The 20,679-nt window shown below is 38.8% G+C and overlaps 1 protein-coding gene across 2 annotated transcripts in view; it reads left to right on the forward strand.

Annotated features, from left to right (window-relative positions):
- PACRG (parkin coregulated) overlaps window positions 1–20,679 on the forward strand; it is a 553,646-nt gene that overhangs the window by 96,154 nt on the left and 436,813 nt on the right. For both annotated transcript variants that reach the window (XM_060242060.1, XM_060242052.1), the window contains exon 2: window positions 7,996–8,130. In XM_060242060.1, coding sequence (XP_060098043.1) covers window positions 7,996–8,130 — 135 coding nt within the window. The remainder of the gene's footprint in view (window positions 1–7,995; window positions 8,131–20,679) is intronic.

Genomic DNA, 20,679 nt, shown 5'->3' on the forward strand with positions numbered 1-20,679 from the left:
ATTTCAACTATCAGATTTAAAAGAGTGAGGCTTGCTCTTTTCAATAAGCCTAATTTCACTGTACTCAGAGTTGCCTAGGCTCAGATATTAATTTTTAATTTTTTCCAGAAAGGCAGTCGCGACTTTCTGCCTCACTCTAAATTTTTTTTCCTTTATCCTCTAGAGGCCTCTAAAATAGTTATTAACAGTAATGTCCTATAGTATTTACCTTATAATCTTCACCTCTATCGGTGCCACCAATTTTTAATGTCCCGAAGACTTTAAAAATTTTATTTAATTTTTAACCTCCTAGCAATGGCCACCGATGTTTTTCTATGATATTATAGTCCTAGAGTAGGCTGGCTGCTTCAATGATTTCCCTTTTCCATCCAATACTTCCTGCTTTGCTTGCCACCAAATTCCGTTTTCGCTGGTAGTGAGATCTCACGATGCTTGACGTATTTCCTGTGTTGGCTGTGGGAGCTGCAAGTCTATGACGGTGGGACTTTTTCTCCAAAACTGCAAGTAGATAAAACAATAAATTCCTTTCCACTTTTTAGCACTGTCTTTCAAATTTACAAAGTCCGAATTTCGCCCCTTCTCCCCTTTTCTTCCAAGCTTTCTAGATTTCAATTTCCCACCTTCTGATTTTATTTTGTTTAACTTTAATTAGTCTCGGAATGAAAGATAGCCATCTGTACTTTTTCTGTAATTATCCAGATCAACACCGGTCTTGTATAGCTTTAGATGTTTAGCAGTATCAAAGGAGATTAGGATCTTGTCGAGCTTATGTTAAATAAATGACTCTGGAAACTTCTGCAGATGATGAAAATGCAACTCATCTCTGGAGTTCCCTCAAAGGAGCCCCCCCCCCGGGACTCCCTTTTAGCCAAGGTAAATCTTCTCAAAGTTTCCTGTGCATATCTTGGACTGATCTCTGACTGAGAAAAGTAGGCAGTAGGAATTAGATTGCCTTCCACTACCCCGAACAGAAGTTCCAGCCTGCTCTCCTCCTGAGAAGCAATTCAGCTCAGCATTTTCCAACCCCGGAAGTCACCAACTTTTCCGGTATTGAAGTCAGACTGACTGGCTTGTAATTTCCTGAATCACCTCTGGAACCCTTTTTAAAGATGGGGGTGACATTTGCTACCTTCCAGTTCTCAGGAACGGAGGCAGATTTCAATGAAAGATTACATATTTTTGTCAGGAGATCCACAAGTTCACCTTTGAGTTCTTTCAGAACTCTTGGATGTATGTCACCCGGGCCTGGTGACTTATTAGTTTTTCATTTGTCTATCAGTTGTAGGACCTCCTCTCTCGACACCTCAATAATAATAATAATAATAAATTTATTTTTGTATCCTGCCCTCCCCCGCCAAAGGCAGGCTCAGGGCGGCTAACAAGGCATGGTAAGTACCATGGTTACAATAAAATTCCATCATTACTATAAAACAGTTAAAATAGATTAAGCTACATTCGTAGATTAAGCTAAAAATTAAATACAACAGTAAACCATTATAATTTATCAATTAAGGTGCTACAATTAAGAGTATGTATAGGATGGCTAGCTGTCATATCCCGGGTTTCATCTTAAACGCAAGCTGAAAGAGGGCGGTTTTGCAAGCCCTGCGAAACTGATTTAGGTCTTGCAGGGCTCACACCTCCTTTGGTAGTTGATTCCACCATTGGGGAGCCATTGTTGAGAAGGCTTGCTCCCTCGTTGTTTTCAATCTAGCCTCCCTTGGTCCAGGGATTTTTAAAGGTTTTGAGAGCTAGATCTCAGTGCTCTCTGAGGAACATATGGAGAGAGGCGGTCCCTAAGGCAGGCAGGTCCTCGGCCATATAGGGCTTTAAAGGTAATAACCAGCACCTTGTAGCGAACTCGGAACACAATTGGCAGCCAGTGCAGTTCCCGCAGCCGAGGCTGTACATGTTCCCACCGAGGTAGTCCCACTAACAGCCTGGCCGCCGCATTCTGCACTAGCTGCAACTTCTGGGTTCGGTATAAGGGCAGCCCCATGTAGAGGGCATTACAGTAGTCTAGCCTCGAGGTGACCGTTGCATGGATCACAGTTGCCAGGTCGCTACGTTCCAAGAAGGGGGCCAACTGCCTCACCCTCCTAAGGTGGAAAAAGGCGGATTTAGCAGTGGCAGCTATCTGGGCTTCCATTGTCAAGGAAGGCTTTAGTAGCACTCCCAAACTCTTGACCCTGCGCACTGTTATCAGTGATGCACCGTCAAAGGTTGGTAGGGAGATCTCCCCTCCTGGCCCGCCACGACCTATGCAAAGGACCTCAGTCTTCGCTGGATTCAGCTTCAGCCCACTCAGCCTGAGCCAACAGCTTGCAGCGCCCGGTCCCGATTTATAGGGACCTCATCAGTTTGGCTGTCCATCAATAGATAGAGTTGGGTGTCATCAGCGTACTGGTGGCAACCCAGCCCATACCCCCGGGCAATCTGGGCAAGGGGGTGCATGTAGATGTTAAACAACATCGGAGAGAGAACCGCCCCCTGAGGCACCCCACAATTAAGTGGGTGTCTCTGGGACAGCTCCCCTCCAATCGCCACCCTTTGTTCCCGACCTTCAAGGAAGGAGGAGAGCCACTGTAAGGCTAGCCCCCGAATTCCTGCATCGGCGAGGCGGCAGGTCAGCAGCCGGTGGTCGACCATATCGAACGCAGCCGATTGGTCTAACAACAGCAACACTGCCGAGCCACCTCGATCCAGGTGTCGCCGGAGGTCATCCATGAGGGCGAGCAGAACTGTCTCCGTCCCAATCTGACTCAGGTCCTTCAACACCCCTCCCAAAACAGCGGTTCTAGAGTGGGCAAACACTTCTCATCTTCCACAGTGAAGATGGAGGCAAAAACTGCATTAAGCTTCTCAGCCACTTCCCTATCCTCCTTCAATAATCCTTTTATCCCTTGGTCATCCAAGGACCCTACTGCCTCCCTGACTAGTTTCCTGCTTCTAATGTATTTGAAGAAATTTTTATTGTTGGTCTTTATATTTTTTGCAATATGCTCCTTATTGTCCCTTTTTGCCTGCGTGATCATAGTCTTGCATTTGATTTGCCGCAGCCTGTGTTCCCTTTTATTAACCTCACTTGGACTAGCTTCTCACTGCTTAAAGGAATCCTTCTTACCTTTTACAGCTTCCATTGCTTTGTTTGTTAACCATGCAGGCTTTTAAAAGTATCTGTTTGTGCCTTTCCTGACTTGTGGTATATATTTTATCTGAGCTTCTAGGATTGTAGTTTTAATGGCCTCCAAGCTTCTCCAAGGGGTTTGACTCTATTTACCTTTCCTTTCAGCTTCCTCTTCACATGCCTCCTCATCTCAGAGATTTTTCCCCTTTTAAAATTAAATTAGGAGGCTATTTGTAGACCCTGCATGAGAGAAACAACCCTGTACAGAGAAGCTATTTTTGTTTCCAAGCTGGAGAATTACAACCCCCACTGTTGCTTTGATGTTTGGTAAATATTTTGATTGAGCAAAGACAGTCTGTCTGGAAATGTATACATTTACAAACAACCACAAATCACCAAGAACAGTTTGAAAGTTTGTGGAAAGTTCATGCCAGTTGACATGCTATGAATTTCAATTCACAAACCACACACCAGCCAAACATCATCATGAACTTTAGTTTGTGAGGTGGTACTTGCCCATACCTAGCTGCAATGTAACATCAGTGATCTACAGCCTATCCTGGGCAATGATATTTTTCTCATGCAGGGTCTACAAATAGCCTCCTAATTTAAAATATCTACTTTCATCAAGTATCTTGGGAGGAGTTATTTAGGGTTTGTTGTTTTATCTTGGTTTTAATTCTTAATGTTTTGTTACTATAAGCCAGAGGTGTTGAACTCATTTGTTATGAGGGGCGGATCTGACATAAATGAGACCTTGGCGAGCCAGGCCATGTGTGTCATAAAGTGTAATGCCAGGTACTGGAGATATAATCTTTATACAGGACACAGACAAACACAGTTAAAGGTTTTTTAAAAACCTTAAAATAAAACATGCTTAAAAGATTAACACTGTTGCAATATTTTGTTTATTTAACAGTATCTATTAACTGACACCTCTTGCTCTGAATTTTTGCATCAAAAAACTGGAGCTAATGTCTGTGCTGTAGCAATCTTGAATATGCTGTTTAGGTGTTCTTTGGGTGTGTATCTGTAAGATGCAAACACACTTTTGATTTATTGACATTCATTACAGAAATCTTGTGGTCAATGCTTTGAGCCTAAGACCCAGAGGAAAACAGGAAATGGCTGGACATTGCAAGCTTTTGTACATAAGTTGCTTGGTGTGCTGGTCAAGAACATGTAAAGGCACCATGACACAGAGTGAGTGCTTTGTGTTTGCCTACAAAACTATAGTCTTCCCCAAAGAAATAACTACAACTCCTATGGGGCAGTACAAGAAAAAAGAGACAATTACGTATTGTGATCAGTATCAGCCTGTTATCTGGGAAGTCTAAGTTCAAACCCCCCAGTCTACAAAGGAAATGTGCTAGGTGAACATGGTCTGGATACACATGCTCAGCCTAATCCACATCACTGGCTTGTTGTTATTCTTCATCTAAATAGTTCACATTCTTTTCTTCTGAGAAAGACTGGGTCAGGAGGGCATGAAAACAGTGAAAAAGAGGAGGGGGACCCAGTTTCATAACAAGTCCAACAAAACACACACTCTCTCTGTAGCAAGGCCAAAAGCTTGTACCTTCAATACCTTGAATTTTGTTGGTCTTAAGATGCTTTATTTTTATCTCTCCCAAGTGATTGGGAGAACTGGGCAAAGTAAGATGAGGAGTTGTGGAGAGGGAGTAGCCTCAGCCAATGAAGAGAGGTTTGGCTCAGCAGCTCTGCTGTGTGATTAAGGAAGCTAGAGAGAAGGAGAAGGAAGCAGGTGACAGGCAGTTGCTCCCAGGCCTCATACAAGCCCTGTGGGGGCTGAATTTGGTTTGCAGGCTACACATATGTCATCATGAGCCAAGAGGAAGTGTCGGGCAAAAATATTCTAGTAAATAACCATAACACTGAAAAGGTCAGGGAGTAGGAAAGAAAAGGAAAGGTCCCCTGTGCAAGCACCAGTCGTTTCCGACTCTGGGGTGACGTTGCTATCACAACGTTTTCATGGCAGACTTTTTACGGGGTGGTTTGCCGTTGCCTTCCCCAGTCATCTACGCTTTCCCCCCAGCAAGCTGGGTACTCATTTTACCGACCTTGGAAGGATGGAAGGCTGAGTCAACCTCAAGCCAGCTACCTGAAAAGCCAGCTTCCACCAGGGATCAAACTCAGGTTGTGAGCAAAGCTTAGGATTGCATTACTGCAGCTTTAACACTGCGCCATGGGGCTCTTCAGGGACTAGACCCTGCAACAAATCTAGATGCCCAAGGACTGCACAAGTTGCATTCATAAAAACTGTACTGTTTTAGGTTATATTCCAAGCAAATTAATTATGGTTTTAACTGTATTATGTAAATGTTTTTAAATTGAATCTATGTAAATTACAATGTTGTAAGCCGCCCTGAGACACTTTGGTGAGAAGGGCGGGATATAAGTTCAAATATAAATAAATAAATAAACCATAACTATATGCATAGATGAAGAAAAACGTAATCATAGGCATTTTTAAAATTGCCACCAGTTACCCAGTTTTACCAGGCAATCTTATTTCAAATGAAAAAGAACCTTATTGGTTCTGCTGGATTATTAACTGCATAATTTTTTCAAAACACTGCTGCCTCTGTGCACACACACACCCTTCTGCAAATGGCTATCTAAGCTTAGGGCCTCAGACAGCAATAGGAGATGAATTACCACCAAGACAAGTAGTAGTGGGTTAGTAGTGGGTGTGCTTGACTTTATTGGCAAAGCTTTGACTGCTAGTTCTTGCTGCATGAGAAGATAGCACTTTATTGTATAGCTCACAAGAAGTGATAAAGTGGATTCAAACTATCAGCAAGGCAAGGGAAATCTTGGCAAGAGTATTATGTTACAGATTTTTGTGTTGCTAAAGGCTACAGGTATCTGCTTGCATCAGTCAGCTGGAAGTACACTGTCATTCTTCTGCCCCTTGTTGATTAGACTGAGAAGACAAGACATGTTAACAAAGATCATTCTTCCAGTTGCTTTCAAATACCTAAAGGAACTGGCCTCACTTAACAGGCATCATTCATTCTTTGGCAGATCTTTAAGACTGCAAGCAACAAACCAGAACATATAATTATAGTAAATGGGCAGAATGGACACAGCTCTTAATGATGAAGACAGCCTTGCAAGAATCTATAAGGGTGTTTTTGCTCCCACAATGCCTCTCACAAAGGATTGGTGGCATGTATAACAGGCTTCTCTCATGTCATACCACAAATTGCTTTTGAAACTACTCTGTGTTTCAAAATTTGGGGGGGAGGTGCTGCTGCTTAAACAAAATGTCTAAATCCTGTTTGGCCTCTCTGCAATATTTTGGTTTGTTCTTTGGTTCTCATCTATAGTAATTTGTTTGATTCCAGCATTGCAGTCCTGGAAAAAGAACAGCAAGATCTGTACTGGCCTCTCATAAGAAGCCAGTGTGACCTCTGTTCCCCCCACCAAGTGTCTTTATTTTCTATTGCTATTGTGCCAAGTCACACTTCCCTTAGGGCAGGAGTGGCCATACTGTGGCACTGTCACATATATTGTGTGGCTCTTGAAGCCCCCACCACCCTGTTGGCCAGCTTGGAGAAGGCATCTGTCTCTTTAAATAATTTCTCCAAGCCAAGCCAGCCAGCAGCTTGCGTAAAGTTAGTTGCTTTCTTGTGCTTTCATGTCTTGTGGCTCTCAAACATCTGCCATTTACTCTATGTGGCTCTAACATTAAGCAAGTTTGGCCACCCCTGGCTTAGGGCATCCAACAGTTAGCTCTTCCCTCAGCTTCTTTCTGCTGTGTGGCTACTTCCAGTGTTGTAGTGTTGTATAAGAGGGCTAGGCAAGACCTAGATGGGGAACAAGAGGCTGCACAGGCTTTTTAGGAGAGACCAGTCTACTGCACTCCACCAGTGCAGCAGGGAGAGAAATGCAGCACACAGAAATTAGGGTTTGTAGAATCTTTCGGGATCAAGTGCCGTGTTCTACTGGAGAAAGTTTTTCTTCCAGACGTTTCATTCTCAGCTGCGGAGAACATCCTCAGTGGCGTTGCAGCCGGAGCAGGCGCTTGGCTGCTGTGCTTTGAGTCACAATTGAGTAATTGAGCTTAGCTTATTAAAAAACATCACCTGATTAAAGGTTGGTTCAGTACCACATTAAATTCAGGATGAGGAACTGTATTGTCTACCACCGGAAAAGTACCCATACTCGCTCCTCTCAAACTGGTATATTAGTAACATTAGGGAATCAAATGGTCAGAGAACTGTTTTCCTAACATTTGTTAGAAACAGAGTCCTGGCTATCAGAGAGTATTGTTCTGTTACATTTCTAGTTTTATGAAGAACAAGGTAGATGGTAACCAGTTCCAGCACTTTTTATAAAGAGGAAGTTTCTAGAAAAAGGGAATATAAATAAATCTGTAACATAGATCATCTACACAAATGTACATGATATACATATATTTGGCTTTCTTGACTCATTTAAAATTATACGTTCTGCTGTTTGATTTTATGCGCTTTCTAGGAGCGCTACCATCTTTAAGCAATTTAAAAATACACATACTTTGCATCTGATTATTAATATTTAATGTTTCTTTTACAGCTACTATATTAATAGGAAGCTGTTCCCTCTACTCCTCATTAAAACATACAGTGCTGCAAACAAAATCCTAGGTATTCAATTTAAAATAACCTCTGTCTTCTATACCTGTTAATGGCCCAGCAAGAGAAAGCTAAAAACTAATTAAGGCTACTATAGAGAATGTTGATATCAGTGTTGTGTGGGTGAGGCTATACCATTCAGGTTTCATAGTTAGCTGCATTAAATTGTACATTTAATCATAAATGTCTTTCTTGCTGTTTGCATAATGGGTCTTTTCTTTTTAGGTGAAAGGTCCCCCAACTGCAGGAGCATTTAAAGAAAGACCAACAAAGCCCACAGCATTTCGCAAGTTTTATGAGCGAGGTGACTTCCCCATCGCCCTTGAGCATGATTCAAGAGGAAACAAAATAGCCTGGAAGGTAAGTCAGGGCGCAGCTGTGACAGCCAGCTGTGCTTATTGAAGTGACATCTCTCATTGCCAAAAAAATGTTGGCTTATAAGTAAATAAAGTGGAGTAATTTCTTAGCAAATAGAAGATGGTGGGGGAGCAGTTGGAGAGTGGCCTCCTGAGTCAGCCATCTACCTTGCCTAACAATTAAATTATATGCTGCAAAAAGGAAGATGACAAAGTTGCTTTGCCTTAGAGAATTGTCTCCTGCTCAATTCATCTCTATTTTTATGAGGACCTGGCAACCCAGCCTATTTCAGGCAGTCCATCAAATGATGGAAGTGGCTAGATACAGTGAACAGCAGCCATTTATCTCTCCCCAAATTTCACCTTCCTGCAGGACAGTTCCAAATGGAAGCTTTAATTACCTAAATGGATAGGTCAAGATTGCCTGCTCCCTTGGAATGCAGAGCAGAATACAAACTAAGGCGGATTCTCATTCCACGGCTGCACTCCCAGTCTGCAGCATATGTCAGACAGCGTAATCGCTGTCATACGTGCCCCTGTTAGAGGCTGACCTCCACTGCTGAAACCATTACAGTTCTGACATCTCTGACAAAAGGTTAATTGGCTTCAAAATAAATGTATTGCCTAATGACTTCATTCTAATGCAGCTGTGTTCCTCTCTAAAAGGCTCAGTGATGTTATTTGTAAAACTTGCCAATCTTTTAAGTAACTAGAGCAGGCTTTTAAATTTAATTTGAAAAATGAATGCTGATCTTTAGCCTATTCCTTCTATTTAATTATTTTGCTTATCAAAGAATGTCTTTCCTGTTTTATGTTTATGTGTGTTATTTATTGAACCAGCTACAATAGTTTTCTGGAAACAGAACAAAGGATATGCAAAAAGCTGAGCATCATGCGTATGAGGAAGAGAACAATTCCAGTTCTTTGGACATGGGTCATGTCAAATCTTGATTTAAATGCATATGGTTTTATTAATCAAAATAAGAAGAAATCAGGGATCTCAATGGCATACAGAGAATAATAACTTCCACTGTCTATTAAATGACTGAAGAACTCAGAATTGTACAGAACTTCTTCACCAATTAGATCCACCCTAAAGGCTTATGGTCCAAATTGATACTTCAGATTTTAGTCAGATTTGATGACTAGTCCAGTCACCAAACTGATCTTCTACATGACAACAGTAATACATAACAAAAGAAAACAAACACAACAGTTTTACAATATTGAAATTCCATCAGTACTATTTGGAAACTCATTGATAGATCACTTTAAAGATAAATGTTGCATATTTTCTTTTGTGATTGCATTTTATGTATAGGGATTTTATGCAAAACTTGATGTTAACACTTTATTATTTGCATTACAATATTTTAATTTTTGTTAATATCTATGATTATTAGGGTTAATAAGCAAAGGAGAGAGAATTTAAAGAGGCAAGAATCAGTACTAGAATTGCTCGGGCTAAGCGCAAAAGATAAGACAAATTCACTGTTGGCATTTATATTTTCAAAGTGAGAGTTGCAATGGCATCTGTGTCCCAATAGGCTTGGTGCTACTTGAGCTCTTTTTGACCTGAGCATGCTTTAACCTAATTTTCCATCATGCCCAGTAAGATATTTCTCTTTCTCCCTTGCCTTTTTCTGTTTGTTTTGCTTAACATCCACCATGATGGTGAGTTCCAGAAAACTCAAAAGATTCTTCAGTCCTTTGTGACATTTTAATTAGTCCTAATTAAAAACTTGTCTTAGTGTTTTGTTTTGTCTTTGGTTTTCGTCATATAAAAATTAAGATTTTTTTTAACATGTGATGGGGAAGCTGTCTTAAATATTGGCTGTTAGTGAGTTCCAGAAATAGAGAATACTGACGGGGAAGGCACAAGGAGACATACAGAAGAAATATAGCTTAAAGAGAAAACTTTTTAGTACTTGCTTCCTTGCTGTTGCATGGTTAGACTGCCTTTTACCATAACTATTCTAGTTGTAAGGCAGCTCCATGTAGAAAACTGATGAGAGATCTGTATACTGAAAGAAGCAAATGTGAATTGCTTAAAACTTTTGTTTCTATTAGTGACTTTTGGGTAGGAATATTGTAAATGGCTCTAATGTGTATAGAAGCTTTGGATAAGCATTGAAATAATAGCTTGATCAGGGTGGGATTGTTTTAGCTATTAGATTTTGTTAGATTTATATTATAATATAATATAATATATAATATTATATATATATTATTTTAATATTTCAAGTATTCTGTATGTTCTAAAGATACATACTGACATACATAAAAATCAGATTCACTGATTTCCCCCCTTGCCCAGCTTCAGCTCTCCTTCATCCTGTGTTTGTGATGCATTTGACAAAAGAAAAAAAAATGCTTTCATACTGATTTAGTCTGCGTTTTTAAAATTAAGCATGGTATATATTTATTCCCTCATATTTACATTTTCCTTCCATATTTCTCCCCTTCCTTTTTAAAAAACCCACATTTTAAAATAATTGTAAAACTACTTCGGGGGGGGGGGAGCAGGTTAGTGACCTCATAGTGGGGGTGTATTAAGCATGGCTTTTGAAGCAATCAGAAAGAATATTTCTTCCTTGATCTGAGAGGACTACATGTTGAACAGAAGTACGGTGAGTGTGCTTCCATAGCAAGTTCAATGCTAAAATTATAGACCTTTGAATAGTGGATGTTGATTTAAATTTTATTATTTGTCCTGAATCTTCAGAAGATCAAAATATTTCAGGCAGGTTAGAGATCAAAATATTACAGATACCAGAAAAGTCAGTTAATAATACTGAATCAGATTATATCATGAAATAGTAAATAGGTTTACATATAAATCTTTGTTTAAAACTTGCTATTAAATGATCACAGTGAAATTTCAAACAAGATAAAGCAAGAATCTCTTAATTATGATGGAAATATAGAATAAATATGGACTTTTGCTATTGTCCTGTTGAGAACCTAATGCCTGTTAGACCAAGCTGCCTGGTTTATTCCACAGCAGCTGACAATTGAACCTGGAGGATATCTAGTTGGTTTTGGCAGCAAGTGCCATTAGCAATGATAGCTTTTAGCAAAGTTAATCTTGGCTCTTTAAAAAAACTCTTATGTTGGTATTTGATATCTTTCCTCAGCCACTTGATTGATGTCCAGGCAAACAGTTTGTTTACCACCATTTATTCAAAATCTTAAGATGTATTAACATAATGTAACCTTCTGTCCCAGTTAATGGCAGCACAGTGCTCAGGTCTGTACCAATCTTGGTGTAGCCCTGACCTAGTAATATGTGAATGTATGTAACAAAACTGGTTGTTTTGGAAAACAGTACATCCTCAATGATAATATAGCAGGACATGGGCTGTTAACTGCTAGGTTTTTAGTGGGGGTGGAATAAAAATTATATAAACAGGGGGAAAGGATATAATTGTTGAATACTGTGCTAAGTGCACCATGTTCTTACACATACTTGAAATATACATAAGGTTTCAGGCTACCCCTCTGAAATACCATGCCCATTCCAGTACTTTACCCACTTAGTGTTATTTCTGTGGCCTGAGTCACTGGGATAACAGTAGGGGGTGCAAATCCTGACAGCAGTACTTTATTTCAGCAGGTAGATCAGGCACCTCATACCCTGCTCTGTTAGACATGGGTGTTGGTGAGCAGTGGTCCCCTAGCCCTGCTGAAAATTGTCATGCTGTATAGTATGCTCAGTAGTATTTGCATGAATGTATTTTGCTTGTAGAAACTGGTGTTATTGAAGAGAAGAACAGCAGGGAAGTGGAAATAGTACTTCTTTCACCATGGACATTTTAGGCTTGAAAAAAGTGTATAGTATCTCTCTGATTTGTTCTTTTTTCATTCTATTTATATGTAATGTATAACATGGTTCATTTCACTCTTGGTGACTTGTCTGTTCACTGGTGCATGAGAGCAAATGCAAAGGGGTCTCAAAAAGATTATTTATATAACAAAAGAAAACATCTCTGGATGTTCCTTTTCCCGTGAGATGCATGTATTATTGGATTTTTAATATTTATTAAGCTGCATTATAAAAATCACAATGTAGCATGTTTTCACTATAACAATTAGACCAAAGCCCTTTCTCTTGTAGAAATTAGAGTCCTATAAGTCATTCCTTTTTCTGAAGTGAATGTAACACAGTGGCTGAGAGAATGAATGTGATAGGGAAGACTTATTCCAGTCTTTCCTTTTGTATGACCTATTACGTTTGCAGCTTTCTCTTAGCCTCAATTCCCCAAACCGCAATTTGGGGATGATATTACTGGCTTACCATACAAGTTTGTTGTAAATGTTTGTTGTAAATGCGCCATCCATAAGCAGATAGAACTGGGTGTCATCAGCATATTGGTGACAACCCAGCTTGTCTCTTCGGACCATCTGGGTGAGAGGGCACATATAAATAACATCAGGAAAAGGATTGCCCCCTGTGGCACTCCACATTTGAGTGGGTGCCACTGGGACAATTCCCCCCCTGGTTGATGGGTGCTGCCTAGGCTGCCTAGGTATGGATTCCAGTGTGCCTATTATACACTTTTAATGCAAAAATTGGATAATAGGATCCCACTTACAGTAAGCAATACACACGAATACACAGAATACTATTCTCTAATAATTTATCTAAGTAACTTTATGAACCATTTTGTGCATTTTATTACCCATTAAAAAAGCCCTCTTGAATAATTCAGTTTCTCATGGTTTGCAGCAAGTCAGAAGACTGGGAGCCTTCCTGACCTTGTTGAGTGAGTCTTTCCATAAGGTGGAAGCCACAATGGAGAATAGGAGGAGAGGTGGCCCCACAGATAAGAGGGACTAGGGCCATGAAGGGCTTTATATGTGATAGCCAATACTTTAAATTGAGCCCAGTAACAAATGGGAAGCCAGTGGAGTGTCCACAGTATGGGAGTAATATGCATGCTCTGTCTAACTCCCAATAATAGCAGAGCCATGGCATTCTGCACATGTTGGAGTTTCTGAATTGACTTTGAAGGGAGACTAATATACAATAGTCTGCTCTTGATGTTACTGTGGTGTGGATCCAGGTGACGAGATCAGCCATATCAAAGTAAGAGGCCATGTTGCATGTTAGGCTGAGTTGGTAGAAAACATATTTTGCAGCTGCATTAATTTGCATCTCCAGTAATAAAGGCAGATCCAGTGTAACCCCAAGGGTTTTAACTGAGTCAACAAGAGTCAACTGAACTCGATCAAAGGTTGGGAGAACAATGTCCTTCAAGACCTCCACCTTTGCAACCAGCATTAACTGAAGGTGTGCTGTTATTTTCCTGTGTGGAATGTCCATAGGGGATGGACCAATGGCACCTCTGATACACCATGGACTGGCTGCCTCCACCACCGGCTGCCCTCAGAATTGCTCTGCTGATATAGCATTTATAATTATTAGATAATTAGTTAGCTAAGAATGTGAGCCCTGTCAGGTGAGGCAGCTAGCTATTGTTGGAATATGGTTTTGGAAAATATCAGAATCTAAATTGATCTGCAGTATCTTCTGCTTATTTTTGGTAAGACAATTTAATGGCCTCAGATAATTGCTGTCCATTAATTATTTAAGTTGAAACAATAGCTGTTATTATTTTATGTATGTTTAAAATTTGTGTTTTAACAAAAAGATAAAATGGAAGCAAGTTTTTCTGGTAATAGTTTTACTTGAGTTCTGAATAGAGTGTTATTTCCAGGCAATCTGGAACCCTGACATGTTTCTAAAAGCAGAACCTAAACATTGTACATGTACAGTAGCATGCTTTCTTATTACTTCATTCAAAATGAAAAGAGGTTCCTGACCTGTGATCCACAGGAACAAAGATAAAAGATTTGCACACTAGGGAAATGTTGAACTAAATACAGCTCCTTGATCTGGAAGCAGAATCCAGAAATTACTTTCATATTAGGTGGTTCCTCAGAGCTAATGTCTCTAGGGTTGCCAGTTCCCAAGTGCCAGCAGGAGCTGTGCAACATCCCTGATGTGATGACATGACTTCCAGGTGATGTCATTGTGCCAGGGTCATCATGTGATAATGCTCTAGTTTTGGGGCAAACTCTGTAATTTAGAAGGCAAAAAAACCCCATAGTTTTGCCCCAAAACCAGAGTGTTGCAGGTAACTTAGCCAGTGCAATGATAACACTTCCAGGTGGCATCATTGTGTTGAGGACATCACATGCAATGTTCTGCTCACCCCTGGAACACCCCAAATCCCCCCACAGCGAAGGTGAGGGGACCTGGCAACCCTAAATGTCTTGCATAAAAATATACACAAAATCATATTATTTAAAAAGAACCCATGGAATGCAATGCAATGCTGTGATTGGATCAGGGGCCTCCTCCCCCCTCCGCCTCACTCCAGCTGGTGGCAGGAAAAGTCAAGGGAACGGCAGGAAAAGCAATCACAGACTTTTGCAAAGCCTTTTGCTTTGCCCCATTGCTTTCTATGGACAACAGGGCTTTACCGAAAATTTCCGAATACCACTGATATTATTCGGAATTCAACTTTTCGGAATTCTAGAAATAGGCTCAGATGCCTATCTGGAATTCCCTAATTCCGAATTTTACTGAAAAGACAGTTTTCGGTAAATACTTGTTAAACCCTATACTGAATTGACAGCTCTAGTCATCATGTAACAAAAAGAAGTTGCTGGATTCAGTCTCTTGTGTTTCAAAGTTATATTTACAGCCTTGTTACAATGTGCTAATAACAAATAAAACTAATCTTTGTAATTTCACTGTGATCTGCTTTTCTTTTTCTTTTTACCAAACATACTAAATATAGATTTTCAAATAAAATTAAAAGTTGTAGACATATACAACTTAAATGCACATGTAAGACCCTCATTTAGATGATTACCAACAGCTGCTGTACAAGCACCACTTTACTCAGTAGTTCTGAATGGATAAGATACTGTCATTCCCCCTTACCTGTTATTACTGTAACTTTATTTACTTCTGATGCGTCTTTCCATTTCTTGACACTGTAGCTATTTGTAGGTTATAATATAGCTCCATCTAAATGAACACTATTTCTGAATCTAAACATAGAACAAAATTATAGAACTCAAAGTAATTATTCAACTACCTATGCTTGGCCGTTTTATTGAAATTATGTGGTATTCAGTACATCATTGTCCCATTTGCTGTTTAAAGATTATAGAACTTTTAAACAATTGTTTCAGTTGCTCATAACATGTTGTTCTTTTCTTTCCATTGCTTTCATATGCATAATTCAAAGCATTTAATGCAATGTCTTTCCTTAAGTAAAGTACCATATTTATTAAAATAGTGATGTGCATTAACTTAACAGCTGAATAATTTGTTTGTCCTAAATCATAAAGAAATATCCTATTTTAATAACAGATGCAGTTAGAATTTGAATCCTTTCTCTTAGGACAAGTTAAAAACAGACTTTGGGTGCTTTCACACTACATTAAATAATGCATTTTGCAACTGGTTTTTTGCTATTCTTACACAGTGTAGTGCTATTTATTGTAGTGTGAACTCACCTGTTGGGAAGAAAACTCATAGTTTACCTGAATTTTATAGGACAAAACCTTTCATATATAAGTTATTAATTCTTCTTCATTAGTACTCACCCTTTATTCTATTATTCTAGAGGACATGCTATGTTTTAGCTACTAATTTGATGGTTCTCCTTCTTGCGTATACAGTTAAAGTAATCTCTTTTTTTGACACAAATTGTCATTTCTTGAAACTGTACAGACTGAAAACCCAGTCATGTATCAGAAATAACTTTAATTTAAATTTGTTAAATGACCTCTGAAAACTAAATGGAAGATTATTTTTTTTTCTGTTGAATGAGCTGGTGCTCCCTTCCTGTATAATTTATGTGAGAAATTAGTTTGAATGGTTCACTTTTATGGAGCTGTGCTGCTTGTAGCAAGCCTGCAGAAACAATTTTCCCCCAAGCCTCCATCTGTTCTTCAAACCAGGGCATATGCCATCTCATCGAGCTTGAAAGTCAACTGATTTATAACTCCTGAAAAGTACATAGATTGAAAAGAAAGGTCGGCTGCTGCTCTGTGACAATGATTTGTTAGGCACTTGGATAAAGACAATTCACATTACTGTGGACCCAAGGGGAAACACGCAGTGTTATAAGCTTCAAAACATGGTAGATTGACAGCCTGGAGGAAAACAAATGCCCCCCCTCCTCTTTCAGTTAAAACAGCTACCTCTTCTCCCCAAAAGGGAGTATGCCTGGCAGGTAAGTTGGGGAAACATCTTGTTATCACAGTGTGCTTTGGACCTGATAGCCTTTTCTCTTCCAGCTACAAAGGTTGCTGTCTACAAGTGTATGAGCTTGTTGTAATCTAATCTTTAAATTGTACATTGAAACATCCATCTTTAAGAAGCTGGTTGTTACTTGTCAAGAAGTAAATTTCTTTGCAGTGCCACCTATAGAGCTTTGATACATTTTTTTATTCTGCCTTGGAGGTGAATCCAAAGCCCTCTCCCAATTAGAACTGTAATGAATGGCTCAGTCTCTGTCCTATCAGCAATCATTCCTTCTTCCTTTACTCAAGGGCTACAGAGAGAGAGGGGGAGAGAGCTGTTTGGCAGGTAACAAACCAAATCAAATTGACATTGTGACCATTGGAAAAATCAATATGTTTTGATGTTTTCATTTGTGTTGGTGGAGTACTATGTCTGTTCTGATGTGATACTGTTAAGGCAGAAATGAATTTCCAGATCCCTTTAATCTCATCTAGTTCATATTTCTATTCAACCTGTTTTGCCCCCCAAAGCAAATCAGTTCACAAAGATGAAATATTTTACTAACCACATACCCCAGCTCAAACAGCCTCATGTACTTTTCTAAAAACATGTAAGAAAAAACTGATTATCTAGCTGCTTATATATATATATATATATATATATATATATATAAAAATCAGAAAATCTATAGTTAATCAACTTGCATTATAAAGTAGTGACTATCTTAACCCTGTTACTTTAGGCAGCTGTAGCTTATAAATGTTCTTCAAAGTATAGTTTAGTGCAAGAGAAACTGAGGAGATATATTGACAATTATCATCTGAACCCACTCACTTGTGGGGTATTTCCCCTCCATCTTCTTGCATGCTTAGGCCGCACCATAAAATTTAAGAATTATGTGGTATGCAAAGCTATCTTTAACATTGGATGACTCAAAGCAGATGCTCAAGGAAACCATTTCAGGAAGTATTATCTTTGTCCTACGTGCTTGTTAAAATGGCTTAGACCTCCTCATACTTTGTTGTCCTGATTTTTGGAGTGGTCTCCTGAAATTTGTGATGTGTTGCAAAAAACATCAACAGGAATAGATGAGTAAAACCTAATATCCAAAATTATTATTTCTTCTAGAGCTAGTAAAAGTAGAGCAGTATAATTTTGTATACTTCTAGACATGCAAAAGGAGAGTTAGCCAGAGTGCTCGTTATAATAAACCCTATGAGTATTGATCTTCACTAATCATTGGGCTGTTTATTTTTGCCTTCAGTTCTGTTCTGTTCTGTATCTTTGAACTTGATCCTCTTTCAGAGGTCATTTGTACTGACTTTTTACTACTAGTTCATTGTTGGAATAACTACTGGATTTGCCTGATCCTACAGTATGAGCAGTGGTAACTCAATGTTGAATTAATGGATTAAGATCCAAGCTGCTTGGAAAAGACAGCTTTTTGTGTAACTACTTCCATCTCCTTGAGCAGAATCATCTGAATTAGAATTCTGTTTCCAAAACAGTACCTCAAGCAAAGTCTCTTGGTTCAATGAAAACAAGTATGAGGTGGCCAACAAAGTTTGTTCACAGCCTGGAAACAAAGTCAAAAGGAATAACAGTCCCTCCTATGCAGACAATATAGAAGTGCTTTCTCCTTATGTTATAGTTGCAGTAAAGCTACTGCTTTTCAAAAAGATTGGTAAAGGCCCATAAAGCAGTATATGATAATTGTAAATGGTACCTTCTCTATGTAAGGGAGGAAGGAGTAAGCCCTGTGCATATTTGTAAGGAAGCAATTTGTTGGGTTAAGCTTATGAACATGAAGAACTATAAAATCCAGCATTATGTATTCAGTAGTGACTATCCAGAGGCTTCAAGGAAGCTTACAGCCAGGGAATGAATAGATTATCCCTAATATTTTCTTCCCATAGTATAGTGCCTCTGACCATTGATGTATCAGTCAGCTGTTATGACAAATAGCCATTGATAAACTTATGCCCCATAAGGAATATAATTTTTTTATGAAGCCAATAATGCCAGTGGCTAAAATCATGTGAATTCCGTAAGTCAATTTTGCCCTGAGTAAAGAGGTGCTTTCTTTTATCATTCCTGAACTTAATGCCATTTATTTTCACAAGGTGACTACAAATATTATGTTATGACCAAAGGGGGGAAATATCCCTACATCTTGTCTTGTCACATGTGATAAGCATCTTGTTTTATTGCCCATTTTATAAAGAAAAATATTGCCTATTTTATTTCCTATTTTATAAACTAAGCAGCTTCGGATGCTTTAGTATTTGCTCATAGGAAAAGTGCTCAGAGTCCTTCATTTTTACCTTTTTATGTATATTTTCCCGCATTAAATTTCTATTTCTAAGTTAAGCTAACCATCTATATAAAGAATTTGTAAACAGCATAAATATGCATTGTTTTGTGCTTACCCCCATTGAGTCTCATTAGCCATTTTATTAGCCACTCATGTTTGGAAGGATTGTTTTGAACTCTTTCAAATCTATTTGGAATTTTTCCATCCTGAAGATCTGGGTGTCACCCACAAACCTAGCAATATGCCTTCTCATCCCTGCTTTTCAATCATTTATAAATTTAACAGTCATTTATGTGTTTTTTTAATGGTCCTAATCCAAGTCTACTGTATACCTCTTTCTGTTGAGAAAAAACTAGCCATTCATTCTATTCTTCTGCTTCAAAATTTTTAAGGTCCATCACCCTGTCCCATGACTAGTGGGGATGTTTTAGTGAAGTATTTTCTGAAAAGGTTCTTGGAAGACCCAAGTTTATAGTATCTACAGGATTGCCTCTTGACACCTTTATTGAATTCTAAAAAGTTGGTGACTACAACTTTTCGCACTGAATGCAGTTTCTTTCTCAAAGTTTGTTAGTCACAATCTTTTATTAGCTCAGAATTTTATGTTGTGTCCACCAGATGAAAGATATTAAAATGAGCTCTTTGGGTGCTGCTAGCACTAATAGAGTAATGCTGCAAAACTTGGTCATAGTTTAGAAGGAATGCTGAGTGTTAGGGAAATTCTGGTGGTAATATGAAAAACTCTAGCATAAACCAGGACTCATGATTAAAATGTATTTTTGGATGGTATTAAATATAACATGCATAGATACAAATATAACCCAGAGAAAGGAAGACAAAAATAATTAAGATATACTCTAAACTCAAAGGCCATTTTACCTTAGCTTGACTAAAATTGTATGTTCATAGTTCATTTTTATTATAATATAATCCTTAAATAGCAAAATATCTAGCTTGCTAATTTCCTTCCTCTAATTTGTGCCAGTATCAAACAAGAAAATGTGTTTGCAATAATTTTAAAGCATAATCACTAAAAATTACTTTAGTGTAATGCGATAAATTATGTGCTGGAGGACATATTAGATGCTTGAAAATTGGTATCTCAGCTATAACCCAAGGCTAATGAATTAACAAGTTATATTTTAATTAAGTACATATTCAAATTAAATGCTGTAATTAAAGAGTCATGAGTCAACGTGGTTTCTATTTGAAATTTTTTTTATCACTATTCATAGGCAGGAAATTATTAATTAATATACAAGATCTCTTAACACAAATATAAAATAGCTGAAACTATGGTGTTCCTTATTTTTATAAATTAAGTATATATTTAAAAAAAGTATATCCTAATATGTGCTAAATCATATTTGTCCAAAACCTAGAGCTATTGCTAAATAACAGTGTCAAAAACCTTCAGCTCTTGGTTGCTAGCCATAAAGTAGATGTTTTTATTCTTTGGTAGGAAGAGTAGAAGTAGCACTGCTGGTAGGCTGTTACAGCTGAAGTTAGGCAGTGCTTTATGCAGTATAACCAAGTCTCCACCTGAAATTCTGTATACTCGGTTTTGGCCTTCTTGTTTTGCTTGGAGGGTGGTGTTGGCAATGCATGCCAGCTTTACTATGGCTCTTTCACTTATGAATCTGCATCCTTGAGAGTGGAATAGAGTATTGTCAGGCTAATATCTAACAGGAGGATTACCAGACCCTTGGTCTGACCAGGAGATTCCCCAGTCTTCAGGGCTCCAATCCATCACCAGTCAGCTGGCTGGTGGGGTAAACCCCACCCCCAAACAGTGACATCATTGCACAATACCCCTGACATGATGATGTCACTCAGATTGAAGCCATCACATTGCCAACATTGCCTGACATCGCTCTGGTTTTTGGGCCCAGTCTATGGTTTTGTACCCAAAAAACCATAGAGGTTTTGCCCAAAACCGAGAGCATCATGTGCAACATCAGCAACATGAT

Source organism: Heteronotia binoei, chromosome 1, assembly GCF_032191835.1.
Source record: "Heteronotia binoei isolate CCM8104 ecotype False Entrance Well chromosome 1, APGP_CSIRO_Hbin_v1, whole genome shotgun sequence".
Taxonomy (NCBI): Eukaryota; Metazoa; Chordata; class Lepidosauria; order Squamata; family Gekkonidae; genus Heteronotia; species Heteronotia binoei.